The sequence below is a fragment of the Loxodonta africana genome, chromosome 7 (assembly GCF_030014295.1).
Source record: "Loxodonta africana isolate mLoxAfr1 chromosome 7, mLoxAfr1.hap2, whole genome shotgun sequence".
Classification (NCBI taxonomy): Eukaryota; Metazoa; Chordata; class Mammalia; order Proboscidea; family Elephantidae; genus Loxodonta; species Loxodonta africana.
This window is the reverse complement of record NC_087348.1, coordinates 90,774,113-90,801,928: the sequence shown is the minus strand read 5'-3', so window position 1 is coordinate 90,801,928 and position 27,816 is coordinate 90,774,113. Positions and strand designations below refer to the sequence as shown.

At 42.1% G+C, this 27,816-nt stretch overlaps 1 protein-coding gene across 5 annotated transcripts in view; it reads left to right on the top strand.

Annotated features, from left to right (window-relative positions):
- FAM168A (family with sequence similarity 168 member A) overlaps positions 1-27,816 on the top strand; it is a 235,100-nt gene that overhangs the window by 191,483 nt on the left and 15,801 nt on the right. For 3 of the 5 annotated variants that reach the window (XM_064288678.1, XM_023538971.2, XM_023538972.2), the window contains exons 3-5: positions 15,002-15,082; positions 20,352-20,378; positions 26,158-26,283. In XM_064288678.1, the coding sequence (XP_064144748.1) occupies positions 15,002-15,082; positions 20,352-20,378; positions 26,158-26,283 (234 nt within the window). The remainder of the gene's footprint in view (positions 1-15,001; positions 15,083-20,351; positions 20,379-26,157; positions 26,284-27,816) is intronic. The other 2 variants (XM_003420050.4, XM_064288677.1) reach the window with 2 other exon arrangements.

Below are 27,816 nucleotides of genomic sequence, written 5' to 3'. Positions count from 1 at the left end.
TCCCAATAATATTTTATTGTGTTTTAGGTGAAAGTTTACCCAGCAAAATAGGTTCCCATTTAATAATTTTTGTATGAGTTGTTGTGTGACATTGGTTACAATTTTCACAATGTGTCAGCATTCTCATTATTTCCATTCTGTTTGTTCTATTTCCATTGATCTAGCTTCCCTTCCCCTCCTTGCCATCTCATCTTTTGGGTTAATGTTGACCGTTTGGTCTCATATAGTTGATTACTCACGGATGATATTGTTTATTTTATAAGCTCATATATTTTTTGACTGAAAGGTGACCTCTAGTAATAGCTTTAGTTCCAAGTTCAAAGGTTATCTTAAGGCAATTGTTTTCAGGGTTCCTCTAGTCTCTGTCAGTCCAGAGGCCTGGCCTTTTATAGGAATTTGAATTTTGTTCTACATTTTTCTCCCATTCCATCTGGGACCTTCTCTCGCGTACCTGGTCAGAACGGTCGGTAGTGGTAGCAGTGTACCATCTAGTTTTTCTGGTCTCAAACTAGAAGAGGGCATGGTTCCTGTGGGCTGTTAGTCGTACAGACTATTTTCTTCTTTGAGCCTTTGATTTCCTTCATTCTCTTTTGCTGCATACGAGTAGAGACCAATAGATGGCTGCTTGCAAGTCTTTAAGACCCACAGATGCTACTCACCAAAGTAGGATGTAGAACATTGTCTTTATGAACTATATTATGCCAGTTGACTAAGTTGTCACACAAGACTGTGGTCCTAAGCCTTCCAACCTGGTAAACCAATCCCCGAGTTGTTTGGATCTATCTAGGAAGCCTCCGTATCTGTGCCTCCTAAGTGCTTTTTTATATATGTGGACATGTACGCAGCACACACAAACATGTATATACATATGCCTGCAGATACACTTCTACATGCACGTGCAGTTACTTGCATATACCTTCTTATATGCATAAAAGCAGAAGTATCTACCTGTGTAACCACACACATATTTTTTTGTTATTGTTATTGTTGTTCCAAAGTTATATGTTATAGCATTTACTGAAATTGTCCTTTTTTCTTGTGTACTTCTTAATGTCTTTATTTACCTTGGTCACGTTGTACTGACTTCACCCATATTGGGTATAGCCTTTCCCATCACCAAAAATAACAAGTATCTGCTATCTAGAAAGTGATTCCCCCTCCCTCTCCTTCCCATCTCTGGTAACAATCAAAGAATGTTGTTTTCTGTGTGTATTCTTGATTTTTTATAATAGTGGGACCATACAATATTGTCCTTTTGTGATTGACTTATTTCACTCAATATAATGTCCTCTAGATTCTTCCATGTTAGAAGATGTTTTACAGATCCCTTATTACTCTTTATAGTTGCATAGTATTCCATTGTATTTATAGACCACAATTTGTTTATCCATTCATCCTTTGATGGGTACTTAAGTTGTTTCCATCTTTTTGTTATTGTGAATGATACTGCAGTGAACATAGGTGTGGATACGTCTATTCATGTCACTGCTCTTAGATCTCTTGGATATATACCTAGGAGTGGGATAGCTGCATCATAAGATATTTCTTTTTGAGGAAGCACCATACTGTTTTCCATAGTGGTTGTTCAATTTTACAATTCCGCCGGCAGTGTATAAGAGTTCTAGTTGCCTCACAACCTCAGCAACATTTGTCGTTGTTTTTTATCATTGCCATTTTTGCAGGTATGAGATGTTACCACATTGTAATTTGCTTTGCATCTCTCTAATGGCTAATGACCTGTAGGGTCGCCATGAGTCGGAATCGACTCGATGGCAATGGGTTTTTTTGGTTTTTTAATGGCTAATGATCATGAGCACTCTTTCATATATTTGTTGGCTACCTGAATGTACCCTTTGGTTCATGTCCTTTGTCCATTTTTTGATTGGATTGTCTTTTTGTCATTGAAGTTTTCTTTATATTTTAGAGATTAGATGCTTATCAGATATGTTGTTGCCAAAGATTTTTTTCTCATTCTATAGGTTCTCTTCTTACTCTCTTGGTAAAGCTTTTTTTTTTTTTTTTTAAATCTGCTTTAGGTGAAAGTTTACAAATCCAGTCAGTCTCATACAAAAAGTTGTACACAACCGTGCTGTGTACTCCTATCTGCTTTTCTTCTAATGAGACAGCACATTCCTCCTCTCCATCCTGTATTCCCCATGTCCATTCAGCCAGCTCCTGTCCCCCTTTTCCTTCCCATCTCTCCACCAGAGAGGAATTGCCTACATAGTCTCATGTGTCTACTTGAGCCCAGAAGCTCACTCCTCACCAGTATCATTGTCATTGTCTATCTTATAGTCCAGATCTTGGTAAAGTTTTTTGATAAGCATAAGTATTTAATTTCTAGGAGGTTCCCCTAACTTTTCACACTTTGCTGTTTCTAGTTCCTAAAGATCAAGTAGTATCAAAAATAGTCCCCTGATTTCTCCTGAAAGTAATTTCTAATTTCCATATTAATCAAAAAATAGCTTTACAAATGGTACAACCACTTTGGAAATCTATCTGGCATTATCTTAAACAGTTAGAAATGGAACTACCATACAACCCAGAAATCCCGCTCCTCGGAATATACCCTAGAGAAATAAAAGCCTTCACACGAACTGATATATGCACACCCATGTTTATTGCAGCTCTGTTTGCAATAGCAAAAAGCTGGAAGCAACCAAGGTGTCCATCAGCAGATGAATGGGTAAATAAATTGTGGTATATTCACACAATGGAATACTACACATCGATAAAGAACAGTGACGAATCTGTGAAACATTTCATAACATGGAGGAATCCGGAAGGCATTATGCTGAGTGAAATTAGTCAGCGGCAAAAGGACAAATACTGTATAAGACCACTATTATAAGATCTTGAGCAATAGTATAAACTGAGAAGAACACATACTTTTGTGGTTACGAGGGGGGAGGGAGGGAGGGTGGGAGGCTGGGAGAGGGTTTTTTACTGATTAATTAGTAGATAAGAACTGCTTTAGGTGAAGGGAAGGACAATACTCAATACACGGAAGGTCAGCTCAACTGGACTGGACCAAAAGCAAAGACGTTTCCGGGATAAACTGAATGCTTCAAAGGTCAGTGGAGCAAGGGCGGGGGTTTGGGGACCATGGTTTGGGGGGACTTCTAAGTCAATTGGCAAAATAATTCTGTTATGAAAACATTCTGCATCCCACTTTGAAATGTGGCATCTGGGGTCTTAAATGCTAACAAGCAGCCATCTAAGATGCATCAGTTGGTCTCAACCCACCTGGATCAAAGGAGAATGAAGAACACCAAGGTCACACGACAACTAAGAGCCCAAGAGACAGAAAGGGCCACATGATCCAGAGACCTACATCATCCTGTGACCAGAAGAACTAGTTGGTGCCTGGCCACAACCAATGACTGCCCTGACAGGGAGCACAACAGAGAACCCCTGAGGGAGCAGGAGAACAGTGGGATGCAGACCCCAAATTCTCATAAAAAGACCATACTTGGAGGCGGGGCCAAGATAGCGGACTAGGTAGACGCTACCTCGGATCCCTCTTGCAACAAAGACTCGGAAAAACAAGTGGATCGATCACATACATAACAATCTATGAACCCTGAACAACAAACACAGATTTAGAGACGGAGAACGAACAAATACGGGGAAGCAGTGATTGTTTTCAGAGCCTGGAGCCAGCGTACCAGTCAGGTAACCTTCGGCGCCCGATTTGGGGCAGAGCCCAGGGGAGCAGACGGCACAAACAAGGGGCCCAGCGCTAGCCCCCGAACTCACTCCGGGAGGGGGCCCAGCTGGTTCGCGGGAGCGGCACGGCGACGCGGCTGGTGGGACGAGAAGTCCCCGGGAGGCAGCGACTGATTTTGGAGTCGAGAGTGCACCGTCCCAGCAGGGGAACCTTAACATTGGGCGTGGGGCTGGCAGCTGAGGATCTGACCGTGACTTCAGCGGGCCAGACCCCCCGGGGGCAATCTCCACACAGCCAGCACACATAGGCGACGCGGCCTGCAGGAATCTCAGATATAATAGTCATTCCAAGCAAGACAAGCAACTCTGGCTATATTCTGAGGTGCTACTCTCCTATCTCTCTGATCCCTCCCCCACCCTCCCCAGGCGGCTTCATTAACATCCGAATAGCCTGAGCCAGAGGGAGAACTCTGATAGGGATCTGACTGCATTTTTTTTTAGCGGATTTTCTGGAAAAACTAGTTTCCCAGTGATGGCTCAGACACAGCAGTTCATATCAAACCTCATACAGAAGCAGACGATGACAGCTTCTCCAACCCCCCAAACAAAAGAATCAAAATCTTTCCCAAATGAAGATACAATCCTGGAATTATCAGATACAGAATATAAAAAACTAATTTACAGAATGCTTCAAGACATCACAAACGAAATAAGGCAAACTGCAGAAAAAGCCAAGGAACACACCGATAAAACTGTTGAAGAACTCAAAAAGATTATTCAAGAACATAGTGGAAAAATTAATAAGCTGCAAGAATCCATAGAGAGACAGCATGTAGAAATCCAAAAGATTAACAATAAAATTACAGAATTAGACAACGCAATAGGAAGTCAGAGGAGCAGACTCGAGCAATTAGAATACAGACTGGGACATCTGGAGGACCAGGGAATCAACACCAACATAGCTGAAAAAAAATCAGATAAAAGAATTAAAAAAAATGAAGAAACCCTAAGAATCATGTGGGACTCTATCAAGAAGGACAACTTGCAGGTGACTGGAGTCCCAGAACAGGGAAGGGGGACAGAAAACACAGAGGAAATAGTTGAAGGACTCCTGACAGAAAACTTCCCTGACATCATGAAAGACGAAAGGATATCTATCCAAGATGCTCATCGAACCCCATTTAAGATTGATCCAAAAAGAAAAACACCAAGACATATTATCATCAAACTCGCCAAAACCAAAGATAAACAGAAAATTTTAAAAGCAGCCAGGGAGAAAAGAAAGGTTTCCTTCAAGGGAGAATCAATAAGAATAAGTTCAGACTACTCAGCAGAAACCATGCAGGCAAGAAGGGAATGGGACGACATATACAGAACACTGAAGGAGAAAAACTGCCAGCCAAGGATCATATATCCAGCAAAACTCTCTCTGAAATATGAAGGCGAAATTAAGATATTTACAGATAAACACAAATTTCGAGAATTTGCAAAAACCAAACCAAAGCTACAAGAAATACTAAAGGATATTGTTTGGTCGGAAAACCAATAATATCAGATACCAGCACAACACAAGGCCACAAAACAGAACGTCCTGATATCAACTCAAATAGGGAAATCACAAAAACAAACAAATTAAGATTAAAAAAAAAAAAACACATAACAGGGAATCATGGAAGTCAACAGGTAAAAGATCACAATAATGAAAAAGAGGGACTAAATACAGGATGCATTGAACTGCCGTATGGAGAGTGATACAAGGCGATATAGAACAATACAAGTTAGGTTTTTACTTAGAAAAAAGGAGTAAATAATAAGGTAACCACAAAAAGGTATAACAACTCCATAACTCAAGATAAAAGCCAAGAAAAACGTAACAACTCAACTAACATAAAGTCAAACACTATGAAAATGAGGATCTCACAATTTACTAAGAAAAACGTCTCAGCACAAAAAGGTATGTGGAAAAATGAAATGGCCAGCAACACACATGAAAAGGCATCAAAATGACAGCACTAAAAACTTATTTATCTATAATTATGCTGAATGTAAATGGGCTAAATGCACCAATAAAGAGACAGAGAGTCACGGACTGGATAAAGAAACATGATCCATCTATATGCTGCCTACAAGAGACACACCTTAGACTTAGAGACACAAACAAACTAAAACTCAAAGGATGGAAAAAAATATATCAAGCAAACAATAAGCAAAAAAGAAGAGGAGTAGCAATATTAATTTCTGACAAAATAGACTTTGGACTTAAATCCACCACAAAGGATAAAGAAGGACACTGTATAATGATAAAAGGGACAATTGATCAGGAAGACATAACCATATTAAATATTTATGCAGCCAATGACAGGGCTGCACGATACAGAAATCAAATTTTAACAGAATTGAACCTCCACAATTATCGTAGGAGATGTCAACACACCACTTTCGGAGAAGGACAGGACATCCAGTAAGAAGCTCAATAGAGACACGGAAGACCTACTTACAACAATCAACCAACTTGACCTCATTGACTTATACAGAACTCTCCACCCAACTGCTGCAATGTATACTTTTTTTTCTAGCGCACATGGAACATTCTCTAGAATAGACCACATATTAGGTCATAAAACAAACCTTTGCAGAGTCCAAAACATCAAAATATTACAAATCATCTTCTCAGACCACAAGGCAATAAAACTAGAAATCAATAACAGAAAACTAGGGAAAAGAAATCAAATACTTGGAAAAGGAACAATACCCTCCTGAAAAAAGACTGGGTTATAGAAGACATCAAGGAGGGAATAAGGAAATTCATTGAATGCAACGAGAATGAAAATACTTCCTATCAAAACCTCTGGGACACAGCAAAAGCAGTGCTCAGAGGCCAATTTATATCGATAAATGCACACATGCAAAAAGAAGAAAGAGCCAAAATCAGAGAACTGTCCCGACAACTTGAACAAATAGAAAGTGAGCAACAAAAGAATCCATCAGGCTCCAGAAGAAAACAAATAACAAAAATTAGAGCTGAACTAAATGAATTAGAGAACAGAAAAACAATTGGAAGAATTAACAAAGCCAAAAGCTGGTTCTTTGAAAAAATTAACAAAATTGATAAACCATTGGCTAGACTGACTAAAGAAATACAGGAAAGGAAACAAATAACCTGAATAAGAAACGAGAAGGACCACATCACAACGGAACCAAATGAAATTAAAAGAATCATTTCAGATTACTGCGAAAAATTGTATTCTAACAAATTTGAAAACCTAGAAGAAATGGATGAATTCCTGGAAAAACACTACCTACCTAAACTAACACATTCAGAAGTAGAACAACTAAATAGACCCATAACAAAAAAAGAGATTGAAACGGTAATCAAAAAACTCCCAACAAAAAAAAGCCCTGGCCCGGACGGCTTCACTGCAGAGTTCTACCAAACTTTCAGAGAAGAGTTAACCCCACTACTACTGCAGGTATTTCAAAGCATAGAAAATGATGGAATACTACCCAACTCATTCTATGAAGCCACCATCTCCCTGATACCAAAACCAGGTAAAGACATTACAAAAACAGAAAATTGTAGACCTATATCCCTCATGAACATAGATGCAAAAATCCTCAACAAAATTCTAGCCAATAGAATCCAACAACACATCAAAAAAATAATTCACCATGTTCAAGTGGGATTTATACCAGGTATGCAAGGCTGGTTCAATATCAGAAAAACCATTAATGTAATCCATCACATAAATAAAACAAAAGACAAAAACCACATGATCTTATCAATTGATGCAGAAAAGGCATTTGACAAAGTCCAACACCCATTTATGATAAAAACTCTTACCAAAACAGGAATTGAAGGAAAATTCCTCAACATAATAAAGGCCATCTATGCAAGCCAACAGCCAATATCACTCTAAATGGAGAGAACCTGAAAGCATTTCCCTTGAGAACGGGAACCAGACAAGGATGCCCTTTATCACTGCTTTTATTCAACATCGTTCTTGAAGTCCTAGCCAGGGCAGTTAGGCTAGACAAAGAAATAAAAGGTATCCGGATCAGCAAGGAGGAAGTAAAGTTATCACTATTTGCAGATGACATGATCTTATACACAGAAAACCCTAAGGAATCCTCCAGAAAACTACTGAAACTAATAGAAGAGTTTGGCAGAGTCTCAGGTTATAAAATAAACATACAAAAATCACGTGGATTCCTCTACATCAACAAAAAGAACATCAAAGAGTAAATCACCAAATCAATACCATTCACAGTAGCCCCCAAGAAGATAAAATACTTAAGAATAAATCTTACCAAGGATGTAAAAGACCTATACAAAGAAAACTACAAAGCTCTACTACAAGAAATTCAAAAGGACATACTTAAGTGGAAAAATATACCTTGCTCATGGATAGGAAGACTTAACATAGTAAAAATGTCTATTCTGCCAAAAGCCATCTATACATACAATGCACTTCTGACCCAAATTCCAATGTCATATTTGAAGGGGATAGAGAAACAAATCACCAATTTCATATGGAAGGGAAAGAAGCCCCGGATAAGGAAAGCATTACTGAAAAAGAAGAAGAAAGTGGGAGGCCTCACTCTACCTGATTTTAGAACATATTATACAGCCACAGTAGTCAGAACAGCCTGGTACTGGTACAACAACAGGCACATAGACCAATGGAACAGAATTGAGAACCCAGATATAAATCCATCCACGTACGAGCAGCTGATATTTGACAAAGGACCAGTGTCAGTTAATTGGGGAAAAGATGGACTTTTTAACAAATGGTGCTGGCATAACTGGATATCCATTTGCAAAGAAATGAAACAGGACCCATACCTCACACCATGCACAAAAACTAACTCCAAGTGGATCAAAGACCTAAACATAAAGACTAAAACGATAAAGATCATGGAAGAAAAAATAGGGACAACCCTAGGAGCCCTAATACAAGGCATAAACAGAATACAAAACATTACCAAAAATGATGACGAGAAACCCGATAACTGGGAGCTCCTAAAAATCAAACACCTATGCTCATCTAAAGACTTCACCAAAAGAGTAAAAAGACCACCTATAGACTGGGAAAGAATTTTCACCTATGACATCTCAGACCAGCGCCTGATCTCTAAAATCTACATGATTCTGTCAAAACTCAACCACAAAAAGACAAACAACCCAATCAAGAAGTGGGCAAAGGATATGAACACACATTTCACTAAAGAAGTTATTCAGGCAGCCAACAGATACATGAGAAAATGCTCTCGATCATTAGCCATTAGAGAAATGCAAATTAAAACTACGATGAGATTCCATCTCACACCAACAAGGCTGGCTTTAATCGAAAAAAACACAAAATAATAAATGTTGGAGAGGCTGCGGAGAGATTGGAACTCTTATACACTGCTGGTGGGAATGTAAAATGGTACAACCACTTTGGAAATCTATCTGGCGGTATCTTAAACAGTTAGAAATAGAACTACCGTACAACCCAGAAATCCCACTCCTCGGAATATACCCTAGAGATAGAAGAGCCTTCACACAAACAGATATATGCACACCCATGTTTATTGCAGCTCTGTTCACAATAGCAAAAAGCTGGAAGCAACCAAGGTGTCCATCAGCGGATGAATGGGTAAATAAATTGTGGTATATTCACACAGTGGAATACTACACATCGATAAAGAACAGTGACGAATCTGTGAAACATTTCATAACATGGAGGAACCTGGAAGGCATTATGCTGAGCAAAATTAGTCAGAGGCAAAAGGACAAATATTGTATAAGACCACTATTATAAGATCTTGAGAAATAGTAAAAACTGAGAAGAACACATACTTTTGTGGTTATGACGGGGGGAGGGAGGGAGGGAGGGAGAGGGTTTTTTATTGATTAATCAGTAGATAAGAACTGCTTTAGGTGAAGGGAAGGACAACACTCAATACACGGAAGGTCAACTCAATTGGACTGGACCAAAAGCAAAGAAGTTTCCAGGATAAAATGAATGCTTCAAAGGTCAGCGGAGCAAGGGCGGGGGTCTGGGAACCATGGTTTGAGGGGACATCTAAGTCAATTGGCAAAATAATTCTACTATGAAAACATTCTGCATCCCACTTTGAAATGTGGTGTCTGGGGTCTTAAATGCTAACAAGCGGCCATCTAAGATGCATCAATTGGTCTCAACCCACCTGGAGCAAAGGAAAATGAAGAACACCAAGGTCACACGACAGCTAAGAGCCCAAGAGACAGAAAGGGCCACATGAACCAGAGACCTACATCATCCTGAGACCAGAAGAACTAGATGGTGCCCGGCCACAACCAATGACTGCCCTGACAGGGAGCACAACAGAGAACTCCTGAGGGAGCAGGAGATCAGTGGGATGCAGACCCCAAATTCTCATAAAAAGACCATACTTAATGGTCTGACTGAGACTAGAGGAATCCCGGTGGCCATGGTCCCCAGACCTTCTGTTGGCACAGGACAGGAACCATCCCCGAAGACAACTCATCAGACATGAAAGGGACTGGTCAGTGGGTGGGAGAGAGATGCTGATGAAGAGTGAGCTAATTATATCAGGTGGACACTTGAGATTGTGTTGGCAACTCTTGTCTGGAGGGGGGATGGGAGGATAGAGAGAGAGGGAAGCTGGCAAAATTGTCACGAAAGGAGAGACTGTAAGGGCTGACTCAATAGGAGGAGAGCAAGTGGGAGTATGGAATAAGATGTATGTAAACTTATATGTGACAGACTGATTGGATTTGTAAACGTTCACTTGAAGCTCAATAAAAGTTAATAAAAAAAAAATAGCTTTACATTTCCTCAGTCCTAGTCCTAGTAACAACAAGATGAGGGTATTAGATTGTTTTGACATCTATAAAGCAATTAAAATGTACACATTAGAATCCTAGGAAACCTGATCACAACTACAGCCTTTGGGATGCAAAGGAAAAGTGCTGACTTGTGTTCATTTTATCTCTTCGCTCTTAACCTTCAAAGAATATAAATACAGAAGGGGGAGACTTATTTCCAAGGACCAAGCTGTAGTTATTTGGTAGGTGTCAAAAAGGCATTGCTTTTGGGATTCCTGTCCCAGCTCTACCACTGATTTGCTGAATCATCTTAGTCAAAAAAGCCACTACACCTCCCAGAGCCTCTGTTTCCTTATCTACAGAGTGGGTGGGGGAAATAAGGTTAGGTTATTTTGAGGCTCAAATGGAACAGCAGGTATAAAAATAATCCTTTGTATGAACAGTGGGTTAAATACACATGGCATATAATTTCAACTTACTGTGCTTTACATCTGATGAGTTTTAGCAGATCCAGGCAGCCTTGAGGGGACCAGGACCTGGAATGCATTCTGCTCAAGTGGATGTGGCAGAACCTGTTAGGAGAGTCTTCAGAGTATGCTTGGAGGAGGTCGTTCCAGCAGAAAATAACTAGAAAATAGCAAGTGCTAGTGTGAATTATATGGAGGCCCTGGGTGGCGTAGACTGTTAAGCGGTTGACTACTAGGCGAAAGGTTGGTAGTTCAGACCCATCCAGAGGCACTTCAGAAGGCAGGCCTGGTCATCTGCTTCCGGAAGGTCATAGCTTTGAAAATCCTATGAAGCAGTTCTACTCCACACACATGGGGTTGCCATGAGTTGGAATCCACTCAGTGGCAAGCAACAAGTATGACTTGTAGCACTTTTAGCCCTGATCTAGTGCTGCCATTCTATGAAATCTGCCAAATTCAGGTGAACTACAAATAATTCTACTTGGAAACATTGTAGGAAGATTTTATAATTGTCCCTAAAGTAAAAGGTCTCTGAAAAGACAAAATCAGGGATGTGATTATCTCTGTCTGCTTAGTCTCTCACATGAGGCTGAGTACAGATTTCAGCCATGAGGCTGGATCACATCGCTTCCCAGATTAAACCCCTGACCCTTTTCTCCAGAAGCAGCAGAACCCTGGATTACTAATTAGGTGGCAATAATTTGGCTACCTCTTCTGAAAGCAGAAAATCATTGAGGGTAAAGAGAGATGAAATTTCTTTGGAGTTGGAAAGAACTTAGGGAAAGGCATATTAACAAAGATACATTATTAAAGCTCCAATATTCACAAATCCTAAAGAAGCTTTTAGGGATTTAGGGATTTAATCTTTGACTTTTAAAATCAGCTTTGCATTGTCAGTCAAAATACCAATGAGCATTAAAAAACTACAGGGAGCAGTGAGACAGTTACTTACATGTTTAGTGGAAGTACAAATTGATACAGTTTTTCTAGAAAGCAGTGTGGCAAAGTATGTGAAGACTCTCAGCATGTCACTTGTTTATCACCTCCCCTGCTATTGCCCTGATCCTGAGCTCTATCATCTGTCGCCAGGAGTTTGCAGTAGCTTCCTAATTGGTCTTTATGCTTCTCTATTCTTGCCCCCCTTTTCAGCACAGACATCAGAGTGTACCTTTTCAAACATAACTCAAATCATGTTATTCTTCTGCTCAAAACCTTGTGATGGCCTCTCGTTTCATTCAGAATAAAAGTCAAAGTCCTTGCAGTAGCCTATTAAGGCCCAGCTTGAACTGACCAGCCATTTATCCCTCTGACTTCCTCTGCTACTACTGTCCTCCTTGTTTGCTCCTCTCCTCCCACACTGGCCTCTTTGCTGTTCCTGGAACATGCTCTGTATCCTGTATGCTTCCAATTTAGGGCCCTTGCACTGTTTCCCTGGTCTGAAATGCTCTTCCTTCAGCTACCTGCTTAGTTAACTCTGTCATTTCCTACAAGTTTTTACCAAAATCGTACTTCTCAATGTGTCTTACCTCGATCACTATTCAATATTGCAGTGCCCTTCCTTCCTGCCCTGATCGTCTGGCGCTGCTGATGCTCTTTACCCTGCCCTTTTTTCTCTTGTTCAGAGTACTAAAATCTTCGTCTGTGTTGCTGTTAGGTGCTAGCGAGTCGGTTCTGACTCCTCGCTACCCTACATACAACAGAACGACACACTGCCTGGTCCTGCTGCATCCTCACAGTTGTTATTCTGGAGCCCATTGTTGCAGCCACTGTGTCAGTCCATCTTATTGAGGGTCTTCCTTTTTTCTGCTGACCCTTGGCTTTACCAAACATGATGTCCTTTGTCTATACTTAGTGTATGTTGTCTGTTTTCTCCCACTCCCTTAAAATGTAAGCTCCATAAGGACACCATTTGACACATAGTAGATCTTCAAATATTTGTTGAATGGATGAACTTTAAAAATAGCCCTGTCCTTTGGTCTAGAAATCTCACTTCTAGAATTCTTTCTTAAAGAAATGAGAGATAGAGAGAGTTGGAAGCTGGCAAAATTGTCACGAGAGACTGGAAGGGCTGACTCATTAGGGGGAGAGCAAGTGGGAGTACGGAGTAAGGTGTATATAAACTTATATGTGACAGTTTGACTTGATTTGTAAACGTTCACTTGAAGCTCAATAAAAGTTAATTAAAAAAAAAAAAAAAGAAATGAGAGATGGAGCCAAAGGTTTAGTTAGAAGATTGTTCTGATAGCTTTTATAATACTGAAAACTTGCAAACAACTTAAATGCCTAAAAACAGGGTAATGGTTGAATCATTTGTTATCCACATAATGAAATAGTATGAAGATAACTAAAAAAAATTTTTTTTAATTTTAATTACATGGGGAAATGCTTATAATGCTGAAGGGGAAAACTATATATAATACGCAGTAGTGGGCTGGCTGGCTCGTGTGGGTTCTGTAGAACTGATTTTGAGCATCTCTTCGTAATTACTCATTCAGTGATGTCAGTGGCTTGAAACTGGCCATGGTGGGAGTACTTGGAAACATTGTAGGAAGATTTTATAATTGTCCCTAAAGTAAAAGGTCTCTGAAAAGACAAAATCAGGGATGTGATTATCTGTGTCTGCTTAGTCTCTCACATGAGGCTGAATACAGATTTCAGCCATGAAATCTGTACTTACACGGCAGAAATTGGCAAACAATACAAAGCAGGGTTACCAGCCTGTAAAAATGGTGTGGAGGAGGTGTCTGACCTCCTCTTCTAACTCCACAAGGGAAAAGAGAGAGAATCATTATCAGCACCAACACCCCAAGACTGATTGTTATGAGATGGAGGTCAGACATACCTCCTCTCCCCAACCTTTTTACCAATTCTGAGACTCTCTCTCCCTCCCAGGGCACTCTGTACTTCTCGGATGGGTTCGGTAATTCGTTGTACTGGCCACACGGAACTCACAGATCATACTCATAATTATGGGGTTTATTAAGGAAGTAACAGGTTACAATTCAGGATCAGGAAATACTCAGGATATAGTTCTCCGGTTAGAATAGCCACCTTTCTGCTGTGACTGCAGGCAGGCCTCTCTCTAGCCCTTGGCCCCTTAGCCCCTCAGCCTGGACTCTGCCCTACTCCAGCAAGTGTTACAAAGCTCTTTGGCTCTGCCAGTAGATGCCTGGGGGCACCCCACTCTATCTGGAAGCCTCAGCCCAAAGGCGCTCAGCTCTCTTGTTCAATGGGCCAGGAAGCCCACTGTGCCATCTCCTGTCAAGTGTCCTAGTTCTGCTGTCTCTGCTGCCCTTGCTTCTTGCTCTTGGTACTGCTGTGCCAACCATTTCTCACTTTCACGTTACAACTCTTTTCTCAGTGTCTCCCTTTGAGCCTAGCAGGATGGCAAAACTGAGCAATCCCCTTGTTAGGGTTCTGTATACCTTATTTGCATGGTCCCATCTCACAAGGGTGCTGTGCACCTTGTTTACATTATTAGCAAACGATCTAATCCCTTTGATGGGCCACAAGCACCTCATTTGCATATGGTGGGACTATGCATTTGGTGGGATTTACAAAGACTATGGCTGTTCCACACAACCCTAGCCTCCCATCCCACTACTCCCATCCCCTTGAGCCAGTTGTTAAATACTTATCAGTACACCACTGAATATATAAGTATAAAAGAAATAGAAAACTATTTCTGAAAGGATAGATACCAAACTGGTAATGGTGTTACCTCTGGGGAGGAGAGTAGTATTGTGGCGAGGGTGTGAAAGGAAACATACTCTTTTTAGCATATACACTTCAATATTGTTTGAATTTTTTACAGTGACCATATAGATATATACTTCTTGTACTTTTTTAAAAAAGGGATGAAAAATCTGCATATATTGGGAATGTGGGATTGGTGGCTTTTCCTCTGAGAGGCTAAAAGCTAGTTGCATATGCTATCTGAAATGGCACATGAAGAGGCTGAAGACCAAGCTTGGGACTTGGGTTCTGTTTCCTCCAAAATCTGCTGTTTCTTCTTGCCCAACTAAATGGGCCTTTTCTTGTCTCTTTTTAGGTTACCCCACGGCCTACCCAGCAGCGGCTCCTGCCTACAATCCCAGTCTCTACCCCACCAATAGTCCCAGTTATGCTCCAGGTGAGGAGAATTTGGGAACAGCAGTGGTGAATGGGATGAAGGTGGGGCTCTGTTTAGAAAAGCAAACACATGTGCTGGCCTTGCCCTGTACTGAATTGCTCTGGGCTCAGCCTGTCCAGATCTGATTCTCCTGGGAGTCGCCTCTGGGAATTGGGGCCCATCAACCTCAGCTCAGGGTGGGAGTAGAACCTTCTCCATATTCCCTGAGACTTCAGGTTGGCCCACCTCTCCTCTGTTGGAATGTCCAAGACATGTGCCCTCCTCATAGAACCTTTTCTGCTCTCTCAAACATTGTCCAAATCTGTTTCTTTGCTTAGTTTCCCCTAAGGGTGCCATTGGGAAACACACACATGCATATACACACATACATAGGCAGGCTTCCTGGGTGTGGATTTGGAAGAGGTGAGAGACTTGCCATCAGATGGTAAGGAACTGGTTAGCTGCTTGTTTTCAAAAATAAAAATGGCTCCATACTCCTTGGATAGAAGTTGAAATAGGTTTGGAAACCTCGCAAAGGTTTGTTCTGATTGGCAGGAGCAGTGGTACAGAGATATTACCACACTGATCTTAATCCTTTCACGCTCAGCGATTCTTCAGCACTCAAGGAGTAGGTGAAAGAGGATGGGCTCTGCAGTTAGAAAGTCCTGGGTTTGAATCCTGATTATTCAACTCACTAGTTGTGAAGCCTTGGGCAAGTCACTTCACCTCTCTGAAGAATGCAGCCACCTACCTCAGTGTTGTGGATGGCTTTATATAAGTTTCTTTTCATTTGTTCGACAAGTATTTATTTGTTGAATGTCATCCACATTAGGATGGAGAAATGCAAGGATACCATCTTTGTCTGAGGGAGCTTACAGTCCACTTGAGAGCCTGGCATATAAACAAATTCATTGTAATACGGTGTGATAAATTTTATAAAAAGAATACATACAAGAAGAGAGGAGGGAATAACTGTCTATCTGAGTGTGAAAACGTAAGAGAGGCTTCTCAGTGGGGCTAGCGATAGATACTTGAGGGAGAAGTTGGAGTTTTTTTAAGCACACAAAGGCAGGCATGGGCAAAGACATGGAGATCTGAGAACATGACATGGTTAGAGACCTAGAAGGTAGTGGGAATGATTGACGCATAGAATGTGAGAGGATCATAGGTAAGTCTGAACTACAGATGTGCAAGGGCCAAATCTGAAAAGACCTTGAATGTCATAATTAAACAAGCAGGCAAAAAAAACAAAAACTGTTGCTGTCAAGTCAATTCCAACTCATAGTGACCCTACAGGACAGAGTAGAACTGCCCCATAGGGTTTCCAAGGAGCAGCTGGTAGATTCAAACGGTCAGCCTTTTGGTTAGTAGCCCAGCTCTTAACCACTGTACCACCAGGGCTCCAATTTCATGATGATACCTCCATTTGCTTGTTCAGTAATTATTATTATAGAATTAGAAATCTTGTAAAGGTCTTCCAGTTCAGTGAATCCTTTTCTTGATAGGGGAGATCCTGAGAGGAGCAGTATTTTGTCCCAATTACCCAGTGAATCAGCCAACAGCATGTGGACTAGAAAAACCCTTGGCAGATCTCCTGTCTCTCAGCCTCTTTCTTTTCTGCACCAATCCAGAACTCATTCTACTGCCATTTCCTTTCTTATGAGACATTTAAAGGACAGAAGAGCATGGGCTATGTCAGAAGACCTAGATTTGAGTCCTGACTCCCATCACATCCTAGATGAACAATCTTGAAGTCAGCTGACCTTTCTGAACCTTAATTTCTTCATCTCTAAAGCAGGAATTATATCATAATTCACATTATATATACATATACACACCATTGAACCCTGGTGGCATAGTGGTTAAGAGCTTAGCTGCTCAGCAGAAGGTCAGCAGTTTGAATCCACCAGCCACTCCTTGGAAACCCTATGGGGCAGTTCCACTCTGTCCTATAGGGTCGCTACCGACTCAGTGGCACCTACTGACAACAACAGCATAAACAACAGCATGAAGTTACCAGTCTCTCTCTCGCTCTCTCTTTTTTTTTTTAAGCAAACGAATTTTTTATGCAGATAAGTGACGTTAACCTCTAAAGAGCTTCCATAGATGTATTATTCTACAGAAATTTATTTTGTCCCTGTTATGCCCAAGACACTCTGGAAGACATTGTAGATGATTCAAAGTTGAGGAAGCTGTAGTCACTGCCCTGAAAGAGCTTTTGAGAGGAGCAGTGACACATGAGCTGAAAATCTGTAATGGCATCTCAGCGTATTTTATTTTATGTTTATATTTGCTTTTGATCAGTAAAATATATATTTCCTTTACTAAGGCTACAGAAATTGTCTCTGATAAAATACTTAATCAGATTTGGTAAGTTTTATCTTAAAAGCTATTGTAGTTTTGATTATCAAGTAATTAAATACTGTGAGATCTGTAAATTAACTTTGTAAACTATCCAGTCTAAAACAAAATGAGGTAAATTGTTGCAGAAGGTCAGATAAGATCGGTCCTGAAGAAAAGATCCATTGTCTTTCTGGTCAAGAGGCCACCAATGACTTCTTCAGTGGAATCAGTGTCAGTGAAGTGGTGAGGCTGGAAACAGACTACAGTGAACTCGAAATTGAAGAAGTAGATTTAGCAGGTACAGACTACTCTTACAAGAAGCCTGGCTACAAGGGAAAGGAGAGCAGAGGGCATTGACTAGAAGGGAATGCAGAACTAAAAGGGATTTTTAGGATATGAGCATGATTAAGTAAGTACTGATGGGAAGGAGCAAGTGGAGAGGACAGAGATGCAGGAGAAGGGGTGCCAGATGGAGCCAGGCCCCAAGGAGGCTGACGTGGGGGTGGGAAATCCAGAGTTCAGTTTTCTTTGTTTTGGGGAGTCAGGTGGCAGGTGGAGGTGGGGTGCCTCACACAGGAAGAGGGCAGCTCTTCCTCTGAGATTGAAGGAATTGTCACAGATGAACGTCCTTAGTGTAAATTGCTGAGACAGAGGTGAGCAAGGCTGGAGGAAGGGTTCTTAAGGAGAGAGTAAGTAGCAGAAGAGGAAACTACCAAAAGATAACAAGGTCCTGTAAATGTACTGTTGGATCCCCTCTGAGGGTGGAGTTTGTAAATTTGTCATGGCTCTAATCCACAGCACTGGGGCGTTTTCTCATAATATTCAGCACTTCTGGTTAAAGTTTGGCTGGAAAGATGCAATGGAAGGACAGGAAATAAATAGCTAATATTTATTGAATGGTTCTTATGTTCCAGGCACTATTTTAAGCTCTTTATGGATATTAACTTGTTTTATATCACAACAGACCTTTGAAGTCAGTACTGTTGTTATTCTCATTTTCCAAATGGAAAAACTAAACCTTGAAGAAATTAGGTAACTAGCCCAAAGATACAAACCCAAGTATCCTGCCACCAGGGCCACATGTGCTCTTAACTACTTCATTACAGTTAAGAGATTTGGCCAGATGGAGATTGAGGTGTTAGACTAGAGCAACCAGGCTAAAGAGAGAAGGGAATGCAGACAGGAGGAGCCTGAGTCTCAAAAAATAGAGGGGTTGCAAGCCCCTTGCATCTATAAAGTACTGGTTAGGTTTTAATTTTAAAACAAAATCAGTCCTTGTTTAACTTGGTTTTCCTCATGTTTATGTTTTGGAAAGCCAACAATACTTCTAAGCTATGACCAAACTAACCCAGACCATTTTCTCAAAACCCCATAAAATCCAAGGGAGAGAGAGTTGTTAGTGCATTGTGTCAGAAGTTCCAAACTGGGAGTTGGGAGATCTGGGTTGTAGCACTAATTCCGCTACTGCTTTTGGTGTGACCTTGGGCAGGTCAGTTTCCCTTTTGAGCTAAAAAATATACACACACATTTATATACACGCATACACACACCTGGGTCTGTTTCATATGTTGGATGCTGGCCTCTGCATCATTCACCAGGTCTCCTGACTGCAGTGGGGAAGGAAGCTTCTACCATGGAGGAGCTGGCTGAAGGTCAGAGAGGACAGTGTAGGCTACTCTGAGCCTCCTCCCAGAGCCAGCCTATTTGTAATACAGAAAGAAGCCTGCTGGGCTAGAAGTCTAGAAAGAAGCCAGGCTCTCAGGTTTAAATTTCTCTCAGCCGCTTCAAGGAGACCAAGAAGTTGCTTTAGAGAGAGCTATTTTTAGCAGCTCTGAGTACCCTAAGATGTCATCTGTCCAGAATACAGGGAAACGTTTCACTCTTTCATTGGTTCTGAAAGCAGTGTAGCACTTGGAGCTTTTTTTTTTTCCCCCCAATCTCTTAATGACTTCAGAGATCTTATTTAAGAACTATTTGACCCCACAGGAGGCAGGAGCCAACTGAGACTTGGTTTTCAGAATCTGGAGACCAAAAGATGTGTCATGCTAATGGCAATCTGACTTGAAAATGAAGAGGGAGGATAAACAGGATAACTAAATAGATAAAAGTAAAATACCTCCTCACAGGAAATCTGTTTATGAAACATTTTCATCTGTTGTCTCAGTTGATTTCATAGGAGCCCTGTAAAGTATAAATTACATTATTCCCATTTTGCATATGAGGAACCAGGGGAAGAGCAGGAGAAAGGAGTTTGTGTTTTCTGAGCATCTGCCGTGTTCCAGGCACTATGCAAGGCATGTCAGAAACATTTAATTTTCACCTTAGCCTTGTGAGCTACAGTTTCTTGCCTTCAGTTTTGCTCAGGGAGGTTAAATAACTTGTCCAAAGTTTCACAGTAAAAAAGTAATAGAGTGAGATTCAAACCCAGTCTGTCTGACCCCATAGCCTATGCTCCTTCTACAGCCTTATACTACCACAGAGGCTCTAGGGAATGAAATGCCTCTGCCTTAGTCCTAGCTCTCTGGGGCTGTGCTCTTCAGACACAGAAAATGGCAGTTTTGTCCCTGAACTTTCACTTCTTCCAGCATCTAAAGACTGTGTCACGTATGAAGTCCCTCTGCAGTACTTGGGAGAATTAAAAACCATTCTTGTCATGGACAAGAAAGGGTAGGAGCTTGGGCTTGCCCATATTTAGGCAACTTCTGGGTGAGCTTCCTGGAAGGTGCCATGGCATCTAGGGAGATGCTTCTGTTCCGTGAGCTTTCCTGGATGGCAAGCCTGTCACCTTCCTCCAGGGTAGATGCACTTTGCACCCTGTGGATTCACTGTTTCTTGTGTAGCCTGGGGAAACCGCTATTTCAAGACAAAGTCTGTTTATATAACTGCAATGTGTACATCTTTCCACAAATTCTTAGTGATAACTTCAACTAACATTTCTATCCAACAGAGTTTCAGTTCCTGCATTCAGCTTATGGTAGGAGAGCTATTTTTCCTCATCTTTATTACGGCCTATGACTGTGTTACCTTGTGACAGTGGTGGACTCCCTCTCCTTCCCGTCCCAAACCCCCTCCCTCGGCTTGGGCGCTCCCCAGGTGGCTCAGCAGCAGTTCCTCAAGCATGCAGGAACGTATCTGATGGTGCAGAATCATGGCTTGGAGACACACGTGAACTGTGCCCAGGCAGCAGTGAAGGTCATGGCACTAAAAGGCGCCTCTTCCCCTCCTCACCTCTGGGGTTCATGTCTGACCTAGGTCAGAAGCCTTCACCTAACCTGGCTGCCGAATTCAAACAAATGAACAAAAATTCCTGGGCCTGTGTGAGCCTCCATTCTTGGCTAAGTCGTAGCTCCTGTGGAGGAGTACCTGATTGATGCCTGTAAGAACCCAAAAACCAGTCTGCCCCAGGGTCAGCGTTTTCATCTCTGTCGGCAGTCTGACGTGTTTGAAGACCTGGTTGACTTTAGGTGCAATCTGCTCTCCTCAGCCGAGGTCTTGAGCTCTGGACTCATTTGCAGGGCATTTTCCTGGAGGGTGAGAGTTGGGGGCCAAGTGTGCTAATGAGCCAGAGACCAGAAGTGGGTTCTGTGGACAGTGTGGACTCCAGGCCCAAGGCACCACAGGAACTTCTGGGCACCTGTGAGGGTCCCAGCAGTGTAACTTGACTAGGTCCTTTTTGTAATAGACAGGAAGGGACCATGGGAGGGACTTATCACCTTCACCACCCTCACCTGGGCTGCTCAGGACAATGTTTTCGTAAAATCTCTGTACCCTTCCTTGACATTTAACCTTGAATTATTTGGATGTTGGAATTGAATTTGCTCGTGGCACATCTTCCAGGAGATGAGCTTTGAAATTCCTCCTTGCCACTGCTGTGGGCTGTGTGATCTTGGGCAATTTGCTAATATCTCCAGGCCATAGTTTATAAGACAAAGTTGTTTTATTCCAGATGATCTCTGAGGTCCCTTTAAATGCTAACACTCTGTCCTCTTATAATTTCATTGTTTTGATTTTGCTAATGGCAGACTTGTTTCTCATCATTTATTGGGAGTCATTTTTTGTTTGCCTCAGGATGTATGAACTTGGACAGAAGACTCTGTAAAGAGTAAGAGAGGCTCTCATGCTTCCTCACCCTCCTGGTTAAAGCATCTGAAATGGAAGTAGTTTATAGAGAGTATGGGTGGAGCTCTTCACTTCACAGACTGTTCTGTGCCAGGCCCTAAGCTGGCCTTTTGAAGACCAGTAAGACAAGGTCCCTGTTCTCAAGGAGTACACAGTTGAGTGGGGGACACAGACAAGCCACAAGTACAGGGGCATGTAAGGATCCCAGGAACTGGGTTAGCCAGCTATATGGGATATGTGAGGGGACTGTGATCAAGGGGTGGGGGGAAGAAAAGACTTCAGAGTAGAGTCAGGTCTTTAGCTCATGACTGATGGATTAAAAATGCTTACTAGGTAGAGGCTGGGGAAATACATGCCAGGAAGAGCAAGCAGTGTGAGCAAAAGCACAGAGATGTGAAGCTCCTTGGCGTATTCTGGGAACCATAAGCTGTAGTATAGGGTTGGAGAGTGAGCACAATGAGAGGGAGGCTAGAGAGATCATCAGGACTAGATCATGGGGGCTTTGAATGCCATACAAGGAGTTCAAACGTTAGCCTATAGACAGTGGAGAACCATGGAAAGTTTTTAAGAAAGAGTTTTGTGATTAGGTGTAGGTCTTAGAAATATCACTCTAATTGCAGCTTGGAGGATGGATTGCAGAGGGTAGGTTTAAGAACAAACAGAACAGTCAGGAAACAGTCGTAGCAGTTCAGGTGAGAGATGGTGACAGCTTAAATTACAGCTGTTGGCAACTGTGGGGAGGGAAGAGTGGGCAGATAGACACAAGAATTAGAGACTACAAGACTGGACAACACCATTTTTTAGCCTCACATCAGTACTATGAAGTTAGCAGGGAGTGATTATTATTGCTATTTTATGAGACAAAAAAAAAAAAAGAAGCTTAGAAAGCGTGACTTGCCCAAGGTCTCACAGCTAATAAGTGGCAGAGCCCAGGCTAGAACTCAGGTTTCCTGATTCAGTTCATTGTTCAGGATGATGGTCCCTTGCTGCCTCGCCTCCTTGTAATTGTGCTTAACAATTGTTCAAGTGTCAGAGGGCGTGAGGGCCCCGTATCTGGGGAAGTGAACAATCCAGCATTTAGGTGGGGTGGTATGCTGTGCCTGCGCCCATAGCCCATATAGCCCTTCACTGCCAAGGGCTCGTTTCTCTCTCTCCCCTTTTCCTCTCTCGCCCACTTTTCTTCCCTCTCTCCTTCCCTCTTCCTTCTCTTTTTCTTTTTCTCTCTTTTTAATTGAGGGATAACATATATAAAGTACATAAAGTGCATTAATCTTAAAAGTACAGCTTAATAATGTTTTACATATGTGTACACTTATATTAACTACTACCCAGTTCAAAATATTAAACATTTCTAAGAGTGGTACCTTTCATAGCACCCAAGAGCGGGCATACATGTCAGAGCAGCCTCCTCTATTACCATGCCTCTAAAAGCTTCATTGGGATTATCTTCATCCCTCTGAATTGTTACCACCAACTACATGGAGGAAGATCATACGGTACAACTAATGAGGCCAAGTTGACAGCTTATATTTGTTGTTTTTAATCTTCGTATTTACATAAGTATTTAAGCTAGTAAGTATTCTATATACAGCGTAAGCATACAGCAGAGCTCTTGACCTCCTTATTCTCTTTATAATGAAACCAAAAGAAAATACCTCCTTCTTCAGAAACATAGCTTGTTCACTTAATCAGTTGGGAAGGGCATAATCAAAGGCACAAGTCACACTTATCTCATTCCTGGTTAACCTGGAATGTTGTTTTACTGCGTATAATGCTGTCTTGTTCACTCCCTGGTTGGCGTGTGGCTGTGTTGCATCCCCAGCTAGGCCATAAGTATCTTGTGTGCGGTGACTGTGACCCACATGTGTTCTTGTCCACTGTGGCGCTCCCCTCAGTGCTGACTGCAGTGTAGGCCTCAGTCACTCTTTGGTTAGTTTTTATTTACTTACTTTGTTACCCAGCCCTTCAGGCTAATGTCAGACTTTTTGCTTATGATGAAAATTATGGTAAAATATGCACCACTTGGGGGGAAAATTAGAATGGAACAGAACCTCCAAATTCTTCAGATTCCTTGCAGCCAAATTCAGGCTTCCTGCCGCCTGGTGGTGTCCCATGGGATCTTGAGAGCATGGGCTTGCTCAGTCTGACTTTTCAGAGCTACGTCGCTCACTTTTTGGGGAGTTGTTTTGGGTGCCTGGGGGCTTTCCAGCCTCTGTCATGGCAGGCTCTAAATTTGGAGACATTTTGATAAGACTTTTCAACATCAATTGGATCCTTTATTAATTTTACCCCCTGAGGAAAAGAAGCCCAAAATGATTGTTTAAAATTGACTCCTCTCGTTCTGCATGGAAGTTCTGCAGGGGCTACATTTCCTCTGTCAGAATTATCCTTTTAGTGTCACTTCTCTGCCCATGATTTCCTTCTCATTTCTCAGCATCAGCTGTATATATTGCGGGCCATTAATGCAAGTGCAGGGTCAGCCCAGAATAGCTACACTTCTAGCCTTGGTTCAACAAAAACTAACAGAGTTATTGATTTCTTCTCTGGTCCTAGTACCTCCGTGATTGAAGGAACCAGAGGCATTACCTGTTACCTCTGATGGGCAGAGAGGGTTGTGGAATGTCTGGAGGTGGAATATCTTTGTCCTGGTAGAATTAGAGGGTGTACAGGGGTACTTTCTTCTCATACCACCCTCTCTTACTTTAGCCCCTTGTTAAAATATTTCAAGTATATTTCAGGGGACATCTAAGTCAATTGGCATAATAAAATCTATTAAGAAAACATTCTGCATCCCACTTTGAAGAGTGGTGTCTGGGGTCCTAAGCGCTAGCAAGCAGCCATCTAAGATGCATCAATTGGTCTCATCCCACCTGGATCAAAGGAGAATGAAGAACACCAAGGACACAAGGTAATTACGAGCCCAAGAGACAGAAAGGGCCTCATGAAACAGAGACTACATCATCCTGAGACCAGAAGAACTAGATGGTGCCCGGCTACAACTGATGACTGCCCTGACAGGGAACACAACAGAGGAGAACCCCTGAGGGAGCAGGAGATCAATGGGATGCAGACCCCAAATTCTCACAAAAAGACCAGACTTAATGGTCTGACTGAGACTAGAAGGATCCCAGTGGTCATGGCCCCCAGACCTTCTGTTGGCCCAGGACAGGAACCATTCCCGAAGCCAACTCTTCAGACATGGATTGGACTGGACAATGGGCTGGAGAGGGATGCTGGTGAGGAGTGAGCTTCTTGGATCAGGTGGACACTTGAGACTATGTTGGCATCTCCTGCCTGGAGGGGAGAAGAGAGGGTAGAGGGGGTTAAAAGCTGGCGAAATAGACACGAAAAGAGAGAGTGGAAGGAGGGAGCGGGCTGTCTCATTAGGGGGAGAGTAATTGGGAGTATTTAGCAAGGTGTTTTTTTTTTTCTTTTTTTTTTTAGCAAGGTATATACAAGTTTTTATGTGAGAGACTGACTTTTGCTTAAAGCACAATAAAAATTATTATTTTTTAAAAACCCACCCAAAAATATTTTTTTCAAGTATATCTGGCTGTTGCCAATGCAGCTCTGCTTCTTGCTAATATACTTTAAAATATCCCACCTCCATGACTCCCAAGACCTTATTTGAGTGGAAGGGATGTTGCTAAAAGCACTCTTTTTACCATAAGTGGAAATTTGGGTCAAAATGTTTCTCTTCTAGTGTTTGAAAGTATAGCAAAGGAAATACCTTTATACCCCTCACCCCCTTTGCAACCCTGTTTCCTCTCTTCTTTTCCTCAGGATACCAAAAGGTAAGTTTTTCAGTCACTTGTCCTTCAAATTTCTCAAGCTGAGCTCTGAGTCAGCCTGAGATGTCTCTGCAGAGCCCAAGCTGGGCCTCAGCTGTATTTCACACCTACCTCAAGTTTGACATTTACTTTCCTCATGGCCCAGAGGATTGTCTTTAACTCATGAGGCGATATCTCAGGTGGGGCGCTCAGGAGCAATTCAGCAGGAGATATTTAGAGGTATGCAAGAGGTAGGTCTCTCTGGCTCCAGATGGATGTACAGGAGAAAAAGGTATCAGGCAGTACCCCACTCAACTACTAGGTTCAGTTGCCTCTGTGCCTTCTAAGCTGCCAGTCCCTTTAAAAGAGGTGGCAGTCCATCCAGGTTCATGTAATACGGTGATTATTTTGGGATTTCTCTTTGAAAGCAATTTATTAAATACACCTCCAGATGAGACTTCAGACATGAAAAAGAAGACTCAGTTGATCTGGCCCAGTATACAGTCCAAGGCCCCAAGTTGCTACACATTAATGAAGAAGCTGCTAAAGAATATCCCAGAGCCTTAGGCCAGCATGTCAGGGAGTGGGGGTGGTATTCATAGGCCTCATCAGGGTATAGTAGTAGAAAATCCTGACTCTCTTAGTATAAGCTCAGATTTCCCTGGTTTCAAATCATTTGGAAGTTTACTTCAGTACCCCTCCCAACCCACCAACCCATCTCAGAAAGGCTGAACCATCCTGTGTGTCTCAATAGGGCCCCTTGCGTTATATTTTCATTCAGCACAAGAGCCTTGTTTTGTGTCTGTGTTTGGTGGTGCCCACTTCCTATTTCTGCCTAATGCCATTCTTGTGTCTTCCCTTAAGCAACTCTGCTGATGAAACAGGCCTGGCCACAGAACTCGTCTTCCTGTGGCCCTGAAGGCACCTTCCACCTCCCAGTGGACACCGGGACCGAGAACCGAACTTATCAAGCGTCCTCTGCGGCTTTCAGTAAATACAGCCTGTATCTCCTTTACTTGTTCCCTTTGGTTGGAACTGATTTGTTTCTTAGGCAGAAAGGAAAGGGCACTTTTAAAAATGACATTTAAAAGAAACTTTTAAGAGACTTCCCCCTCCTTCAGGAAAGGTCATCTCTCTGATCATGTACTCAGCTTTGGGGAGATACAGAGCAGTGAGGGAAGGAGAAGGAAGTAAGTTCGGTTAGAGAAGGACTATTACTGCATTTTAGAGGAAAAGACAGAGGATACGTTTTGCAGGCCTGTGAGCCTTTGGACAGAGATGGCTCCTCCGCTCATGCAGGGTTTCTGAACCTCGGCACTATTGACATTCTGGACCAGATAATTCTTTGTTGTTGGGGCTGCCCTGTGCATTGTAGGATGTTTAGCAGCATTCCTGGCCTCTACTTATGAGATGACAGTAGCAAACCCCAACTGTAAAAATGAAAAAATGTCTCTAAACATTGTAAATCTCCCCTGAAGGGCAAAACTACCCCCTGAGTGAGACACCCCGCCCTAGTGGAAGACACATAGTAGGAGAAAGGTATGTACATGGAGTCCTTAGGGAGGACAGAAACTGTCTAGCCAGTCAGATTGGTCACATGCGTCTTGGGCTCAGTAAGGTGACTAATACCTCCACCCTAAAAGCTCATTTTGAACACAAGATGGCTTTGCTGGGTAAAATTAGGACCAATGTTAGGAAATTACTGAGTAGCGTTTGACTTCATGTGAGGAAGAGCTTTGTGCCTTGCTGGAGTTGTCTAGTGAAGGAATGGCTGCCTTGGGATGTGGTGAGCACCTGTCTCTTGAGTTGTGCTAGCAGAGGCTAGTCGAACCCTCAGAGGGATGTTGTAGACTAGGCCTGATAGTCTGTGGTTCAGCAAATTATTAATCTATTAAATAGATTAAAAGAATTCATTACATTTTTTCTTTAAGATACCCCATGTCACTCTCTGCGTAGTTGCTGCTCCTAGATGCCAACATCAACTTAGGGGGACAACTCTCATCTTCTGGAGAATATGCTTTCATAACCACCCTCTTCTTGAACCCACACTGAAGTCCTGTTTAAGTTATTTGGGTGGATTTTCATTCCAGTTTGATAACTGAGCCCTCAGCTATCAAACTGTAATGAAATGCCACCCAGCCAGTAAGCAGCACAACTGGAAAAAGATACTCAGCGCAGGTTAAATTTCTATTACTGACTTTTTTTCGTGAGATTAATTTTGTCTCTTTAGAAGAGGGATGGCAGACAACTTTTCCAGATGCCTCAGGTGGAATTGACGGAACATCTTTAAGTTTATATATGCAAATGGCGTATACACAGTCTCACTATGCAGATCTACACATATAGATGTAGATGTATGTAGATACACCTACCACCATGTAGGGGGGCAGTGGCGGTTCAGTGGTAGAGTTCTCGCCTTCCGGGTAGGAACCCCAGGTTCAATTCCTGGCCAGTACACTTCAAGCACAGCCACCACTTGTCTGTCAGGGGAGGCCTGTGTGTTGCTATGATGCTGAACAGGTT